Genomic DNA, 20,893 nt, shown 5'->3' with positions numbered 1-20,893 from the left:
GAGTTGTAAACACAGAGCTTCCTTTTGCCTTTCTGAGAGTGAGGCTCTTGCTCTTTTCAGTCATATTTCCCACTGCTGACTTTGTACTTGGTGATTTAAAGGGTCTGGAGAGAGAGGCAAGACAGAATGATCTCTTGCCTTGGCAGCATAGAATGCCATGTTTCCCATTTGGATTGATTCATTCTACCCTGTTTTTTAGGAATCTGTTGATGCAGAAGGTCCAGTGGTAGAAAAAATCATGAGTAGTCGTTCAGTCAGAAAACAGGTAAGGCTCTTCAATTATTTTTTGCTTTATAGTTTTCTTTTAAAATTACGCTATTGCAGAGTAAAACTGACATCTAATCATGTCAGATTTACTAGCCCAGTATAAAACTTTGGGACGTGCAGCCCTAAATAAAGTTAAAATATATCAAATGACCAATGCTTTAGTTACACAATTTAAAGTAGGCCCGAAACCCAAAGATACCCAAAGAAATGTGTAGGACTTTCAGAGTTACAAGCTGCCTTTATTCATAAATGCCACGCCTAAAATCATAAACATGAATTGACCTCTCATCTCTCTGAGTAAGGCTTTTCGTCCCCTGTGGTGGGGTGCAAGTTATGTTTATTGTTCTAGCAAATAGGTGTTTCCTCATGCTTTTTGTACAAATTTTTATATACAGCTGAAATATTCACTAATACCTTTATTGCCAGTGCAGAGGGCTTTTTTCAGTGTAATTTTTCAAGATAGTGACTTAGTCTTCAAAATTACTCAAGCTTCATGTTGGCCTGGAAAAGTAAACTCCTAAGTACCTGTCATTAGCCTGATAACTGTGGCACTGAGTCTCTTACTCTTGAATAAAGAATTCCGATAACACTGAATTTTCTTTTACTGATGAAGATTTTCCCCTTTGATCCCAACCACCTCCCTTCTTGCCCAATTTCAGAAAATGCTTCACTTAGTGTGAGGAGCCTCCTAGACATCCTGGCTGCAATTACACATTTCAGCAGTCTCTCTAAGAAAATTGTCACCTTTAGATATATAACTTTCAGCTTGAATCATTGTCAAATCCCCATTTCTTTGTTTTTATTTGCTTTTAAAATGGGGAAGTAAATTTCATCCTTTTGACATGTAAAAGAAGATTCTTTTATTAGTAAAATTTATAGCAAGTGTAACTTCCCAGTGAGATGAGGAATGGAGACCTAGATGAAATCACAGGCTTATCACATAGGAAACCTTTGCTATTCGAATACTGCTGTCTAAAACCCAAACCAAACCCATTGCCATTGAGTCAATTCTGGCCTGCCCCATAGGGTTTCCAAGAAGAGGTGAGTGGACTGGAACTGCTGACCCTTTGGTTAGCAGCCAAACAACTTAACCACTGTGCCACCCGGGCTTCTGAGCCAGCAGTGAACTTCTGTTTACCTATGTTGCAATCCTCTTTGTTTTTCTAGTGTGTGATGCAAGGTATGGATTTTTATTAGAATATACAACTGTAGTTCATATGAAAATAATCAAGAGCAACATATCAAGATATTTTCAAATTGAGTGTGGGGGGTGGGGAAGTACGGGGTGGCTGTCTGGTGACCCTTTGAAAGTGAGGATTTCCTCTCTGATGAATTAAATGATAAAATCTCAGCCAAATTTCCCACCTGTCCAAGCAGAAATGACCACTGTTTAACTTATTAGAAATGTTACATTTCTGTCCTACTACAGACTTTAAAACGGTTAATTCGTGAATTGTTGGTATATGGTAAAATTTAAATACTTAGCATGCTTTAAAGTATAATCCTCTTCATTGAATTAAAGTGACTTGTTTGAGTAAGTAGCACATGGTTGGAATGGGCTATATTAATTTCCATTCTATTGATAGTGCTTCAGTAGGCATACTCAGCGGGTTTGGGGGTTGCAAATTATAATTAGGTCTGTTGTTCAGAGAATAATGACTTAGACTTTGCATTATGTAGGACATTGCTCTTTCTGTTTTACCCACGTTAGTTTTTTTTTTTAGCTGTCCTTTAAAGATAGGTGCCCAAAGTTTAAGACTAGATAATTATTACTGTTTATATGCGACTAGGTTTATCTTATCACGGGAGGTTAGAAACCACTGAGACTGTACATGAGGGTGGAGTCTTTGTTGAGTTGATGAATTTGAGGAGGGAGAAAATTAATGGAAAAGTTCCTCGGGAAGGGGAGATAGGCCTTGGGGTTTGATTTAAAGAAGGTACTTTCTAAACTGCTAATGTTCTCAGTATAGTTACTTACCAACTTTAATAACGTTGTTGGAAAGTGTCACAAATAGAGAAACAAGGAAATGTGAGACTTTTCGGTGGATTCTGATTATGCTGGCTGGTCTGTTTCCTGTTCCCATGAATAATTTAAGAATTGGCTATGAGAAGGTGTCTTTATCTCCCCTGGCAGCACTATAGCAACTGGCTACAAGTTCTCAGAGCCTGTCCTGTGCAGTGCTGACACATAGTGGGGACAAAGTGTTTTTCAAATTTAATTGACTCATTGCTGCAGCCTGAGAAGGAAGGTCCCAGATAATGTAGTCGTGGAAACCCAGAGCTCAGCTGGCAGCACTTCCTAATTCAGTACCTTGTGTTGAGTAGGGATAATTTGGGCATTTTTTTTTTTTTATGTTGCTCTGAAAACAAATTAATGTGCAGGAGACCCAGTGGAACGGACATAACCAAAAAAAAAAAAACCAAACCCTTTGCTGTCAAGTCAATTCTAACTCATAGCAACCCTATAGGACAGAGTGGAACTGCCCCACAGGGTTTCCAAGGAGCAGCTGGTAGATTCGAACTGCCAACATTTTGGTTAGCAACTGAGCTCTTAACCACTGTGCCGCCAGGGCTCTGGAAGGGATGTAGTTGGTACTTAAACATTTGAATTTTGAGGTAGATACTAGAATGGACTTTGAGATTACATAAAGGTTAAGTCTTTTATATTTTCCATATTGAGTCATCAGCAACACTTTTTACTTTGAGCCATCCATCTTTGTAGAACAATGATTCAAATCTCTTTGTATCAAAAACCCGTTGCTGTTGAGTCGATTCCGACTTATAGCGACCCTATAGGGCAGAATAGAACTGCCCCATAGGGTTTCCAAGGAGTGGCTGGTAGATTCGAACTGCCAACTTTTTGGTTAGCAGCCAAGCTCTTAACCACTGGGCCTCCAGGAATTGCTTTTTGTATCAGGAGGTTAAAAATAGTTTTATAAGTGATTTCTGACTATACTCTCCCCAAGTTTTTATTTTTCTTTAACTACATGATAATTTTCTTTTTAAGAGCTTATTTAAAATTTTGGGGTGTGTGTTTTAATCCTTTTTAGCTGAACCCAGTAATTAAAAATAGAGAGTAAAAAAGGTAAGACTCTTAGCCTCGTGTATTATCACGTATGTGTGTTCTGCTTGGATGCAGTGTGATTTGGTGTCTGGTAGAGTACACAGTATGCTGGGTCAGAGTGGGAAGATTTGTACCTGTGCCTTATTGATCGCCTGTACCGAGGTGCTTTCTTGGTCTTTATGCATTCTTTAGCAAGTTTTCCCTTTTTTCCTCTATAGTTGAGCTTCGTCTCACCAGTATGACTGAAATGTAGTAATAAGATGCTTACGAAAGGGCACTCCTTCCTTTAGGCTATGAGGATTATCATTTCCTAAGTGGCTGTTTTAGATTCCAAGTGACAAAAGAAGTCAGTTTTTTGGCCTGATCAAGGATTCTGGTTCATGTGAACAGTGGAACAAATATGGCTTACTGTGTTTGGAGTTTCATATTTCATATGAGCAATAAGGGTTTCCAAAGACTATTTCTGGAGTCTAATGAAAAGATATTTCTCGGAAATATTCTATTGAGTACATAAAATTACTTTAGAGGGCTCTCTCCTAGGAAAGCCAACGGGGCAGTTCTAGTCTGTCCTGTAGGGTGGCTATGAGTCAAAATTCACTCAACAGCGACAGGTTAGGTTTGGTTTTGGGCCAAGACATAAATTTGAGTATTTCTTGTATAAAAATAGTGCTTTGACTCATTTGTTCATTGGCTATGCCTATTATAGAATGGCTTCTGGAAATTCTGCAGGGGTGTAGGGGCTGTTTTTGGCTATCACCAGAGCCTAGTCAAACCAACTACCATTCACTGAATTAATGGTGCTCCTGAGGGGTTATTAGTTCACACACTTTTGTTAATTGGCAGAAGAGATAAGCATGATCATATTTATATAAGATGAAGGATGAAAGATAGTTCTATTTACAATTCCAGGGGAAAGAAGGTGGTGATGGAGTCTCTGTGGTCAGTTTGACAAAATGTAGTGTTATTTTTTCAGGACACTCAAAAGAAATAGGCCCTGGGACAATTCTGCACTGGCCCAGGTGCTGCTAAGTTAGGTCTTAGAACCCAGTCAGTTCTTCCCAGACTGGCTGTTAAGCATCTCCACAGCAGGTTTCTAGAGGAATAGCTGATCGTGACAAGCTAATGGGTATCAAAGAGAGTGGGGTTGTCAAGGCACTCTAGGAATGTAATTGTGGTAAAATGAAAACGAAAATGTTCTTTTCTGTTAAAGAGTTGATCCCTGTGTGCCTTGATGCCCACTAAGAGATTATGGGACAGTGAGACCATTTAGAATGAGATGGAAAGTAAAGTAATAAAGGAGAAAAGAAAAGGAAGTCAGAGGAAATAATAGAACATAGAAATAATAAAGCTGATCCTTTTACTACCTCAAAGTTACATAATTTTGAAAAAATTCTTGCTTAAATGAAAGGAATAGAGTCAGTATTAAAAGAGTAAAAACAATAGAATCAGCATTTGAGTTCCATTCTAGGTCTGAATTTCATGAAATGGTATGTCGTTGTTGTTGTTCTTAGTTACTGTCTAGTCGGTTCTGACTCATAATGACCCTATGTGTGCAGAGTAGAGCTGCTCCATAGGGTTTCCAAGGCTATGACCTTTTGGAAGCAGATCGTTAGGACTACCTTATGAGGTGCTTCTGGGTGGGTTTGAACTGCCAACCTTTTGGCTAGTAGCTGAGCCCTTAACTATTTGCACCACCCAGGGACTCCTTGAAATGCTATAGGAAGCATCAAAAGATAGAGTCCCATCCTCGGTTTCCATCTTCCTGATCATCTATGATCTTATTTTTGCCTTGTTTTTGGAATCTCTAGTTCTCTACAAAGATGATAGATCTTGAAGTAGCTGCTGAAATGTGTGAGAAGAACAGGGAGACGTTGGGACTTAGAAGAAAGTGAGCTGGGGCTTGGATAGGTTGTCACCAGAATTGACTAGAATTTATCTGGAAACTCATTCCAGGTTTATATTATTGACTTCTGACGGCATCTAACAAAAATTTCTTTTCATTTTGGACAAGACTAGAGATCTGGGACATAGATGGTGTTCTGAATGCATCGATTAAAAAGGCAGCTTTACAGTAATGGTCTTTTATAGACCTGGCAAAACCAGCTGTGTGTTGACCACACTCCTGAATATCCTATCTTCTTAGTAGTCTCTAGGCAGGTGAGAGGAAACCCTGGTGGTGTAGTAGTTAAGAGCTGGGGCTGCTAACCAAAAGGTTGGCGGTTCGAATCCACCAGCCACTCCTTGGAAACTGTGGGGCAGTTCTACTCTGTCCTATAGGGTTGCTATGAGTCGAAATTGACTCAATGGCAGTGGGTATGGTGGGTAGGCAGGTGAGAAAACTGTTTAAAATTGGGGTTTAACTGTACAGGCGAGAGTTTAAAAAAAATTAAGTTCGTGATCTTCAACAGTAGTCTGAAGATTAGGGATAGAGGGAAGGAATGATCTCTTTGAAAAGATCCTCTGCCAGCTTGTTATCCAATAGAAGTCTTTGCTCTTTTGTGTGGTCTCTGCCATGTTCCTACTTGCCTTTATTTTCTTCGAAGCATCTCTGAGGCAGCCCAGCAGCCACATGTGACCCTGAAGGCAAGCTTGGGTGCTCTTGTAAGAGTGTAAAAGGAATCCTGAAACATCTGTAAATGGTGTTTATGGTTTACATCTCTGATTTATCTGATCAACTGTTCCAGAAGAAAATTACATATTACAACTTGTTTAACACCCTAAAGCCAAAAGAGAAAAAACATATATTGAAAGAGATACCTAAAATATCATATGAGCATTACTTCTGATCCTACGGCAGGTAGAATCGAGGCAGATGCTACAGTTAATCTTCCCATTGAAAACTCTCGATCTGGCTGACATGTATCACAATTTTACCCTTACCTAACTGTAGTATTTGGAGTGTTAATTTCATTTGGCTGCTGTGCGTGCGAGACATCTTGTCTGAGAGAGTTTAATTGTACCATTGAGAAGTGCTAAAGCTGTAAATAGTGATGCACTGAAATTACAGCATAAGAATGAGGTAGAGTTTTATATGGTTTCTTGTTTAGAGTTATTAACTATATGGAGGAATAAATGTCTTTTAAATATTTTAAAACATTACAAAACCCACAATGTAAAGTTGCCACGAGGCAGCCAAAAATAATACATATGGCGTTCAGGAGAGCAGTTGGTAATTGGCTGCTGCCTGAGAAAATGGTACACTTGGCGTCTACTTAACACTGTGGGTTTGGCCGAAAGCCAGATTTGGGGTCAGGTTGTTGTGAATGAAGCTGCATGTGGTTAGGGAGGAGTTAAAATGATTCATGCCTTCGAAGTTGTAGTTACGCTGAGCAGCGTGTATGGCGAAGGGTGTTAGGCTCCTCGCAGCCTCCCACCCACTGCACCACGTGTGCCTCTGGGACAAGCTCCGTGCTGCCGTGTCCTCCCTGGGCCTGAGCAGTTACTTCTGAAATATTTCAGTAGGTGGTTTAAGTGTGCGCCTGAAATTGTCTTTTGTTACAGAAGGAATCTGGAGAGGAGGTAGAAGTCGAGGAATTCTATGTGAAATACAAAAACTTGTAAGTAAATGGTGATTTTCTTTCTTTCTTTTTTAACGGGGGGCAGGGGGGAGGTTTTCAAAGTGCCGAACAACTAAATGATGATTGAACAACCAGATAAACTAATGTCACTGAATTTGCATGTGAAGAGTGTCGAGATGCAGACAATCTGTGACATGTGTCTTTACCACAATTTAAAAAATAAAAATAGAAGAATTAAAAAAAAACCTGGTAAAATTTAAAAAATTTTGGGGGGATTGGGATATTTTGGGGTGGCTATTTAGTGCCTTGGAGACCATCTCCTACTAGCCTTTGTGTCTTTGCTATTTTATAAGTGTACTTTTTCTAGAAAACATATAATCGATATGCAAGATGACTGATGTTTTTGTACAATGAAGAAGTTCTCTTTGGAGGAAATAAAAATGCATATAATAATAGAAAAATGAGTAAAATAATACTTAACTATCTGAGGAAATGATTTTTATTCCGTGGGGCCACCCTCCCTCCCATCATCAGCCCTTGTGTTTGCAGTGAGAGTGCCACTATTGGATAAAGGCTCTAGAAAATCAAGGATGTCATGGAGGTTTTCAAATGCACCAAGCTACAGTTTTGCTTATTTGTTTTCTGTTTCTAATCTTTTTTTTTTTTTTTAAATAGTGGATTTGAATTGCAGAACTTTTTAAAGGCTGAGTTGAAAACCTCTGGAAGTCGTTGTCTTTGTAGATGCTGTACTGTAGATCTAGACAGTGTACCTGGTGTGGACATGCCTCTGTCACAACTCTCTGCAAGGACAGGAGTGGAAAAATTGCTTGAAGCAACTACTAAAGTTTATTGCTGTTTTCAATGCTTGGCTGAATCCTTTGAATGTTACTAACCATGCCACATGTTACTGTCATTTTGCATGATCTAAATTCATCGTATTTATGAAGAGGTCAGAAAACTGTGTCAGGGCTTAATTAGGCCCATGAAGTCCATGTAATATTTTAATGTTTTTGTTAGACTGGTACTGAACTCTTATTCTAGATTCCATGTAAGAGAAATTTATCAAGCTTTCTAGCCTTTTTCTGGATTGCCTGGCCCTCTGTTAATTATCAGCTCTTTGGTTTGGTTTCGTGAGGAAGCACTGTTTTAGAATCAAGAGAATTGGGTTCTGCTGCTGCCAAGTAGGGGCAAGCCCTTCACCCTCTGTACTTGGGTCTCGGAGTCCTTACCTCAAATGTGAGTGTGTTTGGACTAAGGACATAAGGTTTCTTATAGTTTTGTGGCTTTATGTTTGTTGCAGAGTGACATATGGCCACATAGATGGTATATTCGTGTTAAATATCTCTAAAATAGCTTTACAAAATATGCCAAAGGAAGCTTGGAAGTTCATGTTAAAACAAATTTCCTATACTTCAGGAAATTATTTATTTTTATGAATCTATGAAAATTTTGGCTAGAAATTCCTTAATATATCACAGCTCTAGAAAGGCTCTAGTAACAAATAGAGCAAATTTTGGACTATTTCGATGAGCCAGCGTAGTTTTACCGAAGACGGGTCATTCTCATACCTTAATAACAACCACAGAACATGGTAAAAAATATTCACTGATAATATAACAATTAAATCTGATCTTGCCCCCTTTAAAACAAAGAACTCAAGTACCATAGTCATAAATTCTAGGGTTTAAAGAAAGGCTTTTGTGAGCCGGGATGCAAATGGCCTAAGAAAATGTAACCTACCCTATAGAAATGCAAGCATGGGGCATCATTGTTCCTGTCATCCTGCCTTACTTCTGCTGGCACCATGTTAATAAACTGGTGTACTTCTAAAGGAGTTTTATGAGCAAAGCCTTCTACCCAGTAGAAAGGCAAAGAAGTTTCTATGATGTGAGGGTTCAGCGAAATACAGAGCCTGGCAATAAAAAGTGCTCAGTAAATGTTAGCTGACACTGCCATTTTGTCCTCTGAGCATGATGAGTTCACACAGGTGGAAATTATGCATAGTACAGGATTTCATCCAGCTGCGGATGAAGAGTGGAGAAGGGTCCGTAAGGAATCAACAGGCAGATAAGGCCAGGGGATGAGAGCCCTGTTGTAGATTCACAAGTCAAAACTGGAGCAAGGGAACTTCAGTACTGAATGCAGAAAAATGGCACTGGTGGTAGGCATCGAGGTTGGTATGGCAGTGGGGCCTGGGGTGCCTTGGTCACTGAAGACCTTTAACCTAGCCTGTAAAGAAGCCCAGAGAAGCCTACAGCACTCCTGATGAGACACTGCTGCTGAGCCGGGAGAGGCCAGCCATCCTCCATTGGTCATTGACATGAGGCAAAAAGAGTCCTAAAAAAATAGCTGTCCCCTGGGATCTTATTCAGATCTAAAGGAAATTACATTTCCTATAAAACTAACAGTTTTTATTAACCTTCTATTTTGAGGTAATTTCAGATTTATGTAAAAATTGCAAAAATAATACAAAGAATTCCTATATACCCTTCACCCAGATTCCTCAAATGTTGACATTTTACTTGCTGTATTCTTCTCTTTCTGTATGCATATGCGTGTATATATGTATGTGTGTGTTTTCTGAACCTGTCAATAGTCAGCACAGACATGAGCCATTTTGCCCCTGAACACTTCAGTGTGTATTTCCTAAAAACAAGGACCTTCTCTTATATAGCCATAAGACGATGATCAAAATCAGGAAATTAACAGTGATAAAATACTGTTATTTAACGTATAGGCCTTTTTCAGATTTCACCAGTTTTCCCAGTAACATCCTCAGGACAAAAGGAAGTCCCAGTCCCACACAGTGTTTCAACGTCAGCCCTGTTACTCTGGAGCAGCTCCTCTGTCTGATTTTCTGTGTCATACATCGCTGTTTCTGAAGAGTGGGTTCCCTCAATTGTGGGTTTTTCCGATCTTCCCTCGTGGTTAGATTCAGGTTATACACTTTTGGCAGGAAAACCACAGAAGCAGTGATGTGTTCTTCTCAGGACACGTTTCAGGAGGCAGGTAATATCGTTTTTTCCCATTACTGGCCTTAACTTTGTACTCTTGGTTAAGGTGGTGACTGCCAGGTTTCTCAACTATAAAGCTATTTATATTTTTGTAATTAATAAGTATCTTGTGGAAAGATACTTTGAGACTATTAAATTCGATAATGGTTGCCAAATGATTGTTTACTAACTCTATCATTCTTTCTGAACTTATTAGTTGGGTTTCTACTGAAAGGAAGAGCTTTCCCGTCTTACCCATTTATTTCTTTATGCCTGTGTAGACTCGTGGATTGTTGCTTTAGGCAGTGGGTTGTAAGTCTTTACCATCATGTCATTATTTACTTTGCTCACATTGCCTTAGACTTGGCCACTGGGAGCCCCTTCCAGCTGGCTTCTGTGTGCTTTTGCCTTGTTCCCTTCATTCTCTGATCACTTCCTTCCTTTCTGGAAACACAGAATGTTGCATGCTTACCTCATAATTTCCCTGTTTCAATCCTGGAACCAGCTATTTCTCCAAGTATCCGTGGTTATTTTTAGCCTTAGTTATTCTCCAAGGGCATTTAGAAACAAAGATTGAGACACTAGTTGTGCTCATTGTTGCTAGGTAGTCATTGGTTCAAGGCCTCCCAGTGGACAGGGATAAGAGATGTGTGTGCCCATGTGTATGTGTGTGTGTAGTGTGTACATATATGTATGTGTATATATGCACACATATATGCACATACGTACACATACATGTATGCGCTTATATATATGCACTTACATATATACACAAACACACATACCTATATTTCTGTCAGTCTATATATCCGCCTTCCTACATACCTACCAATCTACCTCAACAAAAAAGATTCCTTTATATTGATATTTCTAATTCTAGTCCAACACCACAGGGTTTATTCTCTCATTTCCCAAAATGGGAACTAATATTGGTATTAGTAACACCCTTCTCTGACTGTGAGAAACCTGGCTCTTAATATTCATATTTGCATATTTTTCAATCTTAGAACATAGAGGAAATGGTTTCAGAATTACTAGCCCATATTTCTGTTAACAGGAAGCCTACTGAGTTCAGTATTTGTTTAGAGTTTTTCTCTTTACCCTGAGGGCCTAGAGGCGAAAACCTTGTTCAGAATTTCCTTGGGTTGGTTCTTACCTCCCTCACCGGCCCCCCCTTAAGTGTAACTATGTTATTTATTTGATAACACAGTTTGGTTTGTAGGATACTCAGAGAAGTGTTGTCCCTCCTTACTTCTTTCCTTTCCAGCCCATTCCGCTCTGCCCCTTTGTTTATCCCAGGTTTATCCTTTCTATACTTTTTGGCATCAGTGTGCAGATACATATGTATAAAAAACGCATTACCGTCGAGTCAACATCGATTCATAGTGACCCTATAGGACAGAATAGAACGACCCCCTTAGGGTTTCGAGGGAGTGGCTGGTGGAATCAAACTCCCTACCTTTTGGTTAGCAGCAGTAGCTCTTAACCACTGTGTCACCAGGGCTTATATATACACACACACACACACATATTTATATAATTTCTTCTTTCTCACACAAAAAATAGCATACTATTAGTACATTTTTGCATCTTTTTTTTCACAGTACTGTATCCCCTCACCACCTCTTAACTGTCAGTTCGTCATACCTTGGGGGTTTGCCTGTTGCTCTGATGCTGGAAGCTATGTCACCAGCAGGGTCACCCATGGTGGACAGATTTCAGTGGAGCCTCTAGACTGAGACTAGGAAGAAGAATGCAGTAATCTACTTCTTAAGAAAAATTTGGCCAGTGAAAACCTTAAGAATAGCAGCAGAGCATTGTCTGACACAGTGCGGAAGGTGAGCCCCTCAGGTTGGAAGGCACTCAAAATACGACTGGGGAAGAGCTGCCTCCTCAAAGTAGAGTCGACCTTAATGACGTGGATGGAGTCAAGCTTTCGGGACCTTCATTGGCTCATGTGGTATGACTGAAAATGAGAAGAAACAGTTGCAAACATCCATTAATAAGTAGAACGTGGGGTGTATGAAGTACAAATCCAGGAACACTGGAAGTTGTCAAAATGAAATGGAACACATAAAGATTGATATCCTAGGCGTTAGTGAGCTGAAATGGACTGGTATGGGCCATTTCAAATTGGACAAACATATAGCGTACTATACTGGGAATGACAAATTGAAGAGGAACGGCATTGCGTTCATTGTCAAAAAAAAAAAACATTTCAAGATCTGTCCTGAAGTACAACACTCTCAGTGATAGGATAATATTCATATGCCTACAAGGAAAAGGAGTTAATACAACTGTTATTTAAATTTATGCACCAACCACCAATGCCAAAGACAAAGAAATTGAAGATTTTTACCAACTTGTGCAGTCATAAATTGATCAAAACTGCAATCAAAGTGCATTAATAATTATTGGTGATTGGAATGTGAAAGTTGGAAACAAAGAAGAACTTATAGTAGAATATAAGGCTATAGTGATAGAAATGATGCCAGTGATTGCCTGCTAGAATTTTGCAAGACCAACAACTTCTTCATTGCAAATATCTTTTTTCAACGACATAAGCAGCTTAATACACATGGACCTCACCTGATTGGAGTACATAGGAATCAAATTGACTACATCTGTGGAAAGAGACAATGGAGAAGCTCTGTATCATCAGTCAGAATAAGGCCAGGGGCTGACTAGAAAACAGATCATCAATTGCTCATATGAAAGTTCAAGTTGAAGCTAAAGAAATGAAGACAAGTCCACGAGAGCCAAAGTACAACCTTGAGTATATACCACTTGAATTTAGAGACTATCTCAAGAGTAGATTTGACTCAATAAACACTAATGACTGAAGACCATATGAGTTGTGGGATGACATCAAGTACATCATATATGAAGAAAGCAAAAGGTTGCTAAAAAGATAGCAAAGAAAGAAAAGACCAAAATGGATGTCAAAAGAGACTCTGAAACTTGCTGTTTAATGTCAGGTAGCTAAAGTGAGCAGAAGAAATGATGAAGTAAAAGAGCTGAACAGAGTATTTCAAAGGGCGGCTCAAGAAGGCAAAGTAAAGTATTATTGAAATATGCAAAGACCTCGAGTTAGAAAAGCAAAAAGAAAGGACATGCTCGTCATTTCTCAAGCTGAAAGAACTTGAAGAAAAAACTCAAGCCTCGAGTTGCAATGCTGAAGGATTCTGTGGGCAAAATATTGAAATATGCAGGAAGCATCAAAACAAGATGGAAGGAATACACAGAATTACTGTACCAAAAGTAATTGGTCACCATTCAACCATTTCAGGAGGTAGCATATGAACAAGAACCGATGGTATTAAAGAAAGAAGTCCAAGCTGCACTGAAGACCTTGGCAAGAAACAAGACTTCAGGAATTGATGGAATACCAACTGAGATGTTTCAACAAATGGATGCAGTGCTGGAAGTGCTTACTTGTGTATGCCAAGAAATTTGGAAGACAGTTAACTGGCCAACCAACTGTATGAGATCCATATTTGTGCCCATTGCAAAGAAAGGTGATCCAACAGAATTGGGAAATTATTGAACAATATTATTAATATCACACATGTATAAAATTTTGCTGAAAATAATTTAAAAAACAGTTGCAGCAGTATATCAATGGGGAACTGCCAGAAATTCAAGCTGGATTCAGAAGAGGACGTGGAATGAGGGATATCATTGCTGGTGTCAGGTTGATCTTGGCTGAAAGCAGAGAATACCAGAAAGATATTTACCTGTGTTTTGCACAAAGGCATTCAACTGTATGGATCATAACAAATTATGAATAACATTGCAAAGAATGAGAATTCCAGAACACTTAATTGTGATCATGTGGAACCTGTACATAGACCAAGAGACAGTTGTTCTAACAGGCAGATACTGTATGGTTTAAAATCAGGAAAGGTGTGCATCAGAGTTGTATCCTTTCACCATACTTATTCGATCTGTGTGCTAAGCAGATAACCCAGAAAGCTGGACTATATGAAGAAGAATGCAGCATCAGGACTGGAGGAAGACTGACTGTGGACACAACCTTCCTTACTGAAAATGAAGAGGAGGTGAAGCACTTACAGATGAAGATCAAGGACTACAGTCTACAGTATGGATTACACCTCAACATAAAACAAAAATCCTCACAACTGGACCAATGAGCAACATTATGGTAAACAGAGAAAATACTAAAGTTGTCAAGGCTTTCATTTTACTTGGATCCACAATCAATGCCTGTGGTAGCAGCAGTCAGGAAATCAAACGACTTACTACATTAGGCAAATCTGTCGCGAAAGACCTCTTTAAAGTGTTAAAAAGCAAAGATGTCACTTTGAGGACTAAGATGCACCTGACTCAAGCCATGGTATTTTCGATCACCTCATATGTGTGGGAAAGCTGGGCTATGATTAAGGAAGATTGAAGAAGAATTGATGCCTTTGAATTATGGTGTTGATGAAGCATATTGAATACACTGTGGACTGCCAGACGAATGAACAAATCTGTCTTGGAAGAAGTACAGCCAGAGTGCTGATTAGAAACAGGGATGGTGAGACTTTGTCTCTTGTACTTTGGATATGTTATCAGGAGGGACCAATTCCTGGAGAAGGATGTCATGCTTGGTAGAGTAGAGGGTCAGCAAAAAAATAGAAAGACCCTCAGTGAACTAGATTAACACCGTGGGTTTAACAGTGTGCTCAAACATAGCAACAATTGTGACAATGGCTCAAGACCAGGCAGTGTTTTGTTCTAAGTAGGATCCCTGTGAGTCAGAACCACCTTGACAACATCTAACAACAACAAGCTATTCCCTTGGCATCAGTTTATGGGGATCTTCCTCATTTTTTGTTACAGCTGTGTAGGGCTTGCATTGCATTACAAATAATGCTGCAGCGGGGGGTGGGGGGGTGGGGGGTGGGATTTATTCTCCTGTCTTTGCATTTTCTTTTTTAAATATTTTACCGTGTTTTAGGTGAATGTTTACATCGCAAATTAGGATTCTACTTAACAATTTTTATGCAAGTTCTTTTGTGACATTGGTTGCAATTTTCACATTGTGTCAGCATTATCAGTATTTCCATTCTGACCTGTTTCCATTAATCTAGCTTCCTTTCCCCTCCTTGCCTTCTCATCTTTGCTTTTGGGTAAATGTTGACTGTTTGGCTTCATGTAATTGATTGTTTAAGAGATCACGTTTCTCAAGGGTGATTTTTTTTTTTTTTTATAAGCCAATCTGTTAATTGGCTTAAAGGTGACCTCTGGGAGTGGCTTCAGTTCTATGTTCAAAGGGTATGTTAGGGCAAGTCTTGGGGTTCCTCTAGTCTCTATCAGACCAATAGGTCTAGTCTTTTTTAGGAATTTGAATTTTGTCCTTTGTTTTTCTCCCTTTCTACCCCAGGACCTTCTATTATGTCCCTCATCAGAACGGTTGGTAGTGATAACCAGGTACCATCTCATTCTTCTGGTCACAGGTTAGAGGACACAGTTCATGTGGGCTCTTAGTTTGGCGGACTAGTTTCTTCTTTGAGTCTTTGGTTTCCTTCATGCTCTTTTGCTCCAGCGGAGTAGAGTCCAATATTTGTACAGTCTTAGATGACTGCTCACAAGCTTTTAAGACTCCAGACACTACTCACCAAACTAGGGTGTAGAACATTATCTTCATGAACTATGTTACGTCAATTGACTGAGTTGCCCCAGGAGGTTATGGTTCTAAACCTTTTAACCCAGTAAACCAATCCCATGAGTTGTTTGGATATGTCTAGGACGTCTCCGTATCTGTGCCTCCTATGTGCTTTATTATATGTATGGATATGTACGTAGCACACACGTAAGTATATACTACATATGCCTACAGTTACACCTATACATGTGTGTGCATACGCTTGCATATGCCTTCCCATACACAGATATGCGTCTGTATCAACCTATGTAACCACACACATATGTTTTGGTTGTTGTTACTGTTGTTGCATGCCTGTGTATTTTCATTGCCAGATTGAAACGTTAGTGCATATGTAGTTTTGTTAGCTCTTGACAAAGTCCCTGCCATAGGTTTGTAACAGCTTGCATTCCCGCCTATAATACATGAGAGCGCCTATTTCTCCACAGCCTTTCCAACAGAATGTATTGTTCTATTTTTTGTGAGAGATTGTGTCTCAGTGTAGTTTTAACTAGCATTTCTCTTTTATGAATGAGGTTGAATATTGTTCTGTAAGTTTTAATAGACATTTTGTATCTGTTGATGTCTTTTGCCCATTTTCCTGTTGTGCTTCCCCCAATTTTGAAGAGTCCTTCATATGTGTGGGATATTAGTTCTTTATCTGTTTTATGTGTTACAAGTATCTTTTCAAAGTTTCACTTTGTCTTTTGGCTTTATTTATGGTGTGTATTGCGTTCTGAAAGTTTTTTTCTAAAATGCATTGATATACTTTGACTTATCAGTCTTTTTTCCTCTGGCTATAGTTAGAAAGCATTTCCTTACGCCCAGGTTACAGAGGAATTTGCCTGTGTTTTCTTCTAGTATGGTTCCCTTTTTTACGTTTAGGTGCCTACTCCATTTGGTGTTTATTCTTGTGTATAGTGTAAGGTGTGGATCTAAGTATCTTTTCCAAATGACTATCTGTCATTCTAGCACCAGTATTAAAATGTTCCATCCTTGGTCCAGTGATTTGAATGCAACCTTTATTTATCATATATTAAATTTATGTGTTTATTTGGCTCTATTTGTATACTTTATTCTTTTCCTTTGATCTGTCTGTCTCCTTATAAGCCAGTACCACACTATTTTACTTAATAGTATATTTTAATATCTGGTTAATGTAGACTCCCGTAATAGCTTTTCTTTTTTAATTTTTTTTTCAAGCTGTTCTTGAATGTTTGTTTTTGTATACGAAGTTCAGCATTAACTTGTCTAGCTGTACACAAATGCTTGATTTTAATTTTATTTGAATGCTGTTCAATTTATAAATTTATGAGTTTTGGTACTGAGTCATGCTATTCAAAAATACAGGATGTCTTTCCATTTGTTCAAGTCTACTTTTGTATCTTTTTAGGAGTGTTTTAAGTATTTCCTTGTATAAGTTTTGCACATTTCTTATTAAATCTATTCCTAAGTATTTTATCTTTGTTGGTATTGTAATTGAGGATTCCTTTAGCATTATATTTTATAACTGGTTATTGTTTGTGTGAATGAAGGCTGTAAATGTCTGTATATTTTATATTCTGCTACATTTTGTATTTTTTGTTTGTTTGAATTAGTTTTCTACTTGATTCTCTGGGGTTTTCCAGGTACATGATCATTTCATCTGCAAATAGAGATAGCTTTCCTTCTTATTTTTCAATTATTATGCCTTTTATTATTTTCTCTAATTAACTGCATTTGACTAGGACTTTGAATACAACACTGAATAATAGTGAAGATAATAGGAATCCTTACCTTGTTTCTGATCTTAGTGGGAAAGCTTGTGATGTTTCCCCGTTTAGTAAGACTCTGGCTTTAGGACTAAGGTGTATATATAGTCTATGATGTTAATAAACTGCCTATCAGTTCCTGTTTTCCTGAGTTTTAAAATCCATAATAGATTTTGTAAAAGGCTTTCTTAGCATTTATGGAAATAATTGTGTGATTTTTCTCCTTAGGTTTGTTAATATTGGGTATTATTTTTTAATGGGTTTCCTCCTAATGCTGAACCAACCTTGCATTCCTAGAATAAATCCTACTTGGTCATGTGTATTGTTTTCTCAATGTGGTGTGGAATTATGTTAGTTAATATTTCACTTAGAATTTTGCATCAGTGTTCAAAAGTGATATGGTCTTTAATTTTCTTTTTTTTTTTTGTATTGTCTTTACCAGGATTAGGTATAAATGATACACTTGCTCTTCATAAAGATAAATTACGTTTAAAAATGAAATTTTATTTTCCAAAGTGACCATAAACTATTATTTGTAGAGACTATTTCAGATTATTTATTAGCTTCATAATATTTTTCTTGTTTATTGCTTTATAATATTTTTCTTAACATTTTTAATACTAGTCCTCCAGTACAACATACCTTTTTCCTTAACTTAATTACCTACTGAAACATACCAGCCCCCCTTTGATCTCTTCTCTCCCTCCTGAGTAAGCCTTCGGGGTGGGTTATTATCAGGACCTGAAAAGTGGGGTCACTGACTGAAAATTTCAGTCTGGCTCAGGAAGGGGGCAGGGCTGGACTCACCTTCTTTAGCACCTGTCTCAGCTCACATCCACACTACCGATGCTTTAAAGGCATTCGCACCGCAACTGGGACAAGGATGCGGACAGCACATGTGCCTTTTTCTGGTCCAGTAATTAGGAGACTATAAACCCGTTGCCATCGAGTTGATTCTGACTTACAGTGAACCCTATAGGTCAGAGTAGAACTGCCCCGTAGGGTTTCCAAGGAGTGGCTGGTGGATTCAAACTGCTGACCTTTTTGGTTAGCAGCTGTAGCTCTTAACCACTGTGCCACCAGAGCTCCTAGGAGACTATAGTAGGTTATTTTTATAAGGCTTCTGATTATAGCAGTATTATTTATTAGAAATTTGGAAGATATAAGTTGGAAGTAGAAAATAAATATTTACAATCTTACCATCCAGAATTGATCATTATTAACATTTTGATGCATTTTCATCTAGTGTATTTTCTGTGTGTGTGTGCAGGATTTGTATCGATTCGTGAGTTCATAGTTCTTTTTTCCCTCAGTCAATTCTAGAAGATCTAAATCAGGCTTACCTTTGAAAATGCTATTAGCATTATATAAATATAAGTGATGTAATACCCAGTATCATAAATATTTTCCATATCATTAATCATTTTTCTGACATTTATAATGGCTACATAATTTTTAAGAGTGGTAGAACCTTGATTTTGAAAGAGTTTTGTATACAAGCATCTCACTTCTTTTTTGTTTTTTAGTTTTATTGTTGTTGAGAATGCACACAGCAAAACATACACCAATTCAGCAGTTTCTAAATGTACAATTTAGTGATATTAATTACAGTCTTCGAGTCGTGCAACCATTCTCACTCTCCTTTTCTGAGTTGTTCCTCCTGCATTAACATAAATTCACTGCCCCCTAAGATTCCTATCTAATATTTCGAGTACCTGTTGTCAGTTTGATCCCATATAGATAGTTCTTAAAAGATCTTAGTACTCAAGACAGACCTTTTTCATTAGTTAATCTAAACTATTGTTTGGTTTTAAGATTACTTCAGGAGATATTTTTGGTTTAAGGTTTAAAGATGATCTGAGGGCAATAGTTTCAGGTGTTCATGCGCCATCCATGGCCCCAGAACATCTCATTTTTTTTTAATGCCATCACAGAAGGAGAAAAAAGAGAGAGAGTCGAGGCTATTAGGGACAGAGAAAGGATGATGGTATAAAAGTATATTGAAATTCCAAACAAGAGAATGTCAAAGGTACCGTAAAACTTTAACTATGTCCCTGTGAGTCTCGGGGAAGAAAAAAGGAGGGTGGAGTGGATTCAAGTTAAGGTTAGAGAAAGCACACCACCGCAACAGCAGACAAGTGGTGAATCTGAAGTGTTTGGACTTCCCTGGTGCCAGGACAGGGTAGAGTTACATGATGAGAGAATTCACAAGGGACAATAGGGCATAATTTCAGTGCTTTGGGAGGGGCCTGGGTTTGGGAGTGCAGGGCCCGATTAGGACCGAGGGAAGCATGGGTAGGTGTTAAGGGAGTGAAGGTGACTCTTTTCTCCCCAACTGAGCTAGGAGGACTAAATTAGGCATACCTTTGGGGCCGGTAGGATAGGCCTTGTATACATCACAGGCACATTACACCCCTTATCTTGAAGGATTGCTCGTTTAAATTTGCATTTTTTTTTAAACTTTATAAAAGACTTTTATTCTCAATGATAAAAGGCTCAAAACATAAATTCATAATTAAGGCCACCTGTAGTGCTTAATTGCTTTGTATTGAAGTGTAATCCAATCACTTATGAACACCACTTGCTATTACATCCTTTTTTGTATTTATGGGTAGTGGATAAGAGAGCTGGAGGCTCAGGACAGAAGGCAAAATTTAGGCACTAATATTGATTTTCTTTCCTTATTCCCGAACATTAGTGGTTGTGCTGAATGTTACCCAACAGGCTCTATAAGTAATCAAACATGTTATTTTTTTAATGACCTATTCAGCTGATTTTTTTTTTATAATAGAGACATATATAGTAAAATAATATTTTTCCATGTTTTAAGGATATTGTTTTATTCTTTTAGCTCTTACCTTCATTGTCAGTGGGCATCCATAGAAGATCTGGAAAAAGATAAGAGAATTCAGCAAAAGATTAAACGATTCAAGGCAAAGCAGGGCCAGAACAAATTCCTTTCCGAGGTATGAAGTACCTGGTTAATTTTCTACAGTATTTGCTTTATTGAAATGTTCTGCATTTTGAATTTTAGTTCAGTACATTATTAAGAAAAGCTAGTTTGCCTCATTTGGTACTGTTTCTTGCATATTGGTAACTGGTTATTGCTAAAAACTTTGTAAACAGGAAATTTCTCATTCTTCCTGTTGCTTAGTCTCAAAGATACTGGTCCTTATATGTAGAAACAGTGATGACAGTGTGATTAAAACCTTGAAATTAAAGTGCAGTTAGTAGACAATGAAAAAAGTAAGTAGACAAAAGCTTAATTGAAATTTAGCAGGTTAAAAAATGTACATTAAATAATAAGTGCAAGTTTGAAGATACAAAACTTCTATTGGGGGAGGCGTGTAGCAAAATTATTTTAGGTCAATACCTGATTGTAGAACGTTCACTAAACTCAGTTTCACAGTTGATGTGCTGTGGTGTAGAAGTTGGTATGGTGTCTCTGCCCATGCCCTTTATTCTGGTTATCAATTATGATGAAAAGACAACCATTCCTAGGGCATTTACAGAAAGTGCCAGCTTCTCTCCACCGAGGTCAGTTTCATTTAAAAAAAAAAAAAAAAAAAAGGCTTTTACAAACTGGTTACTGGGGTCTCTGGACTTCTGGTTACCAAACTGATTTCACGTATAGCCTCAGGTAGGTAAAA

At 38.2% G+C, this 20,893-nt stretch overlaps 1 protein-coding gene across 7 annotated transcripts in view; it reads left to right on the top strand.

Annotated features, from left to right (window-relative positions):
- CHD7 (chromodomain helicase DNA binding protein 7) overlaps positions 1–20,893 on the top strand; it is a 225,699-nt gene that overhangs the window by 147,134 nt on the left and 57,672 nt on the right. For all 7 annotated transcript variants that reach the window (XM_049853864.1, XM_049853865.1, XM_049853859.1 and 4 more), the window contains 3 exons: positions 200–265; positions 6,833–6,888; positions 20,095–20,209. In XM_049853864.1, the coding sequence (XP_049709821.1) occupies positions 200–265; positions 6,833–6,888; positions 20,095–20,209 (237 nt within the window). The remainder of the gene's footprint in view (positions 1–199; positions 266–6,832; positions 6,889–20,094; positions 20,210–20,893) is intronic.

This window comes from Elephas maximus, chromosome 15 (assembly GCF_024166365.1).
Source record: "Elephas maximus indicus isolate mEleMax1 chromosome 15, mEleMax1 primary haplotype, whole genome shotgun sequence".
Classification (NCBI taxonomy): Eukaryota; Metazoa; Chordata; class Mammalia; order Proboscidea; family Elephantidae; genus Elephas; species Elephas maximus.
This window is presented reverse-complemented; position numbering and strand designations above follow the sequence as displayed.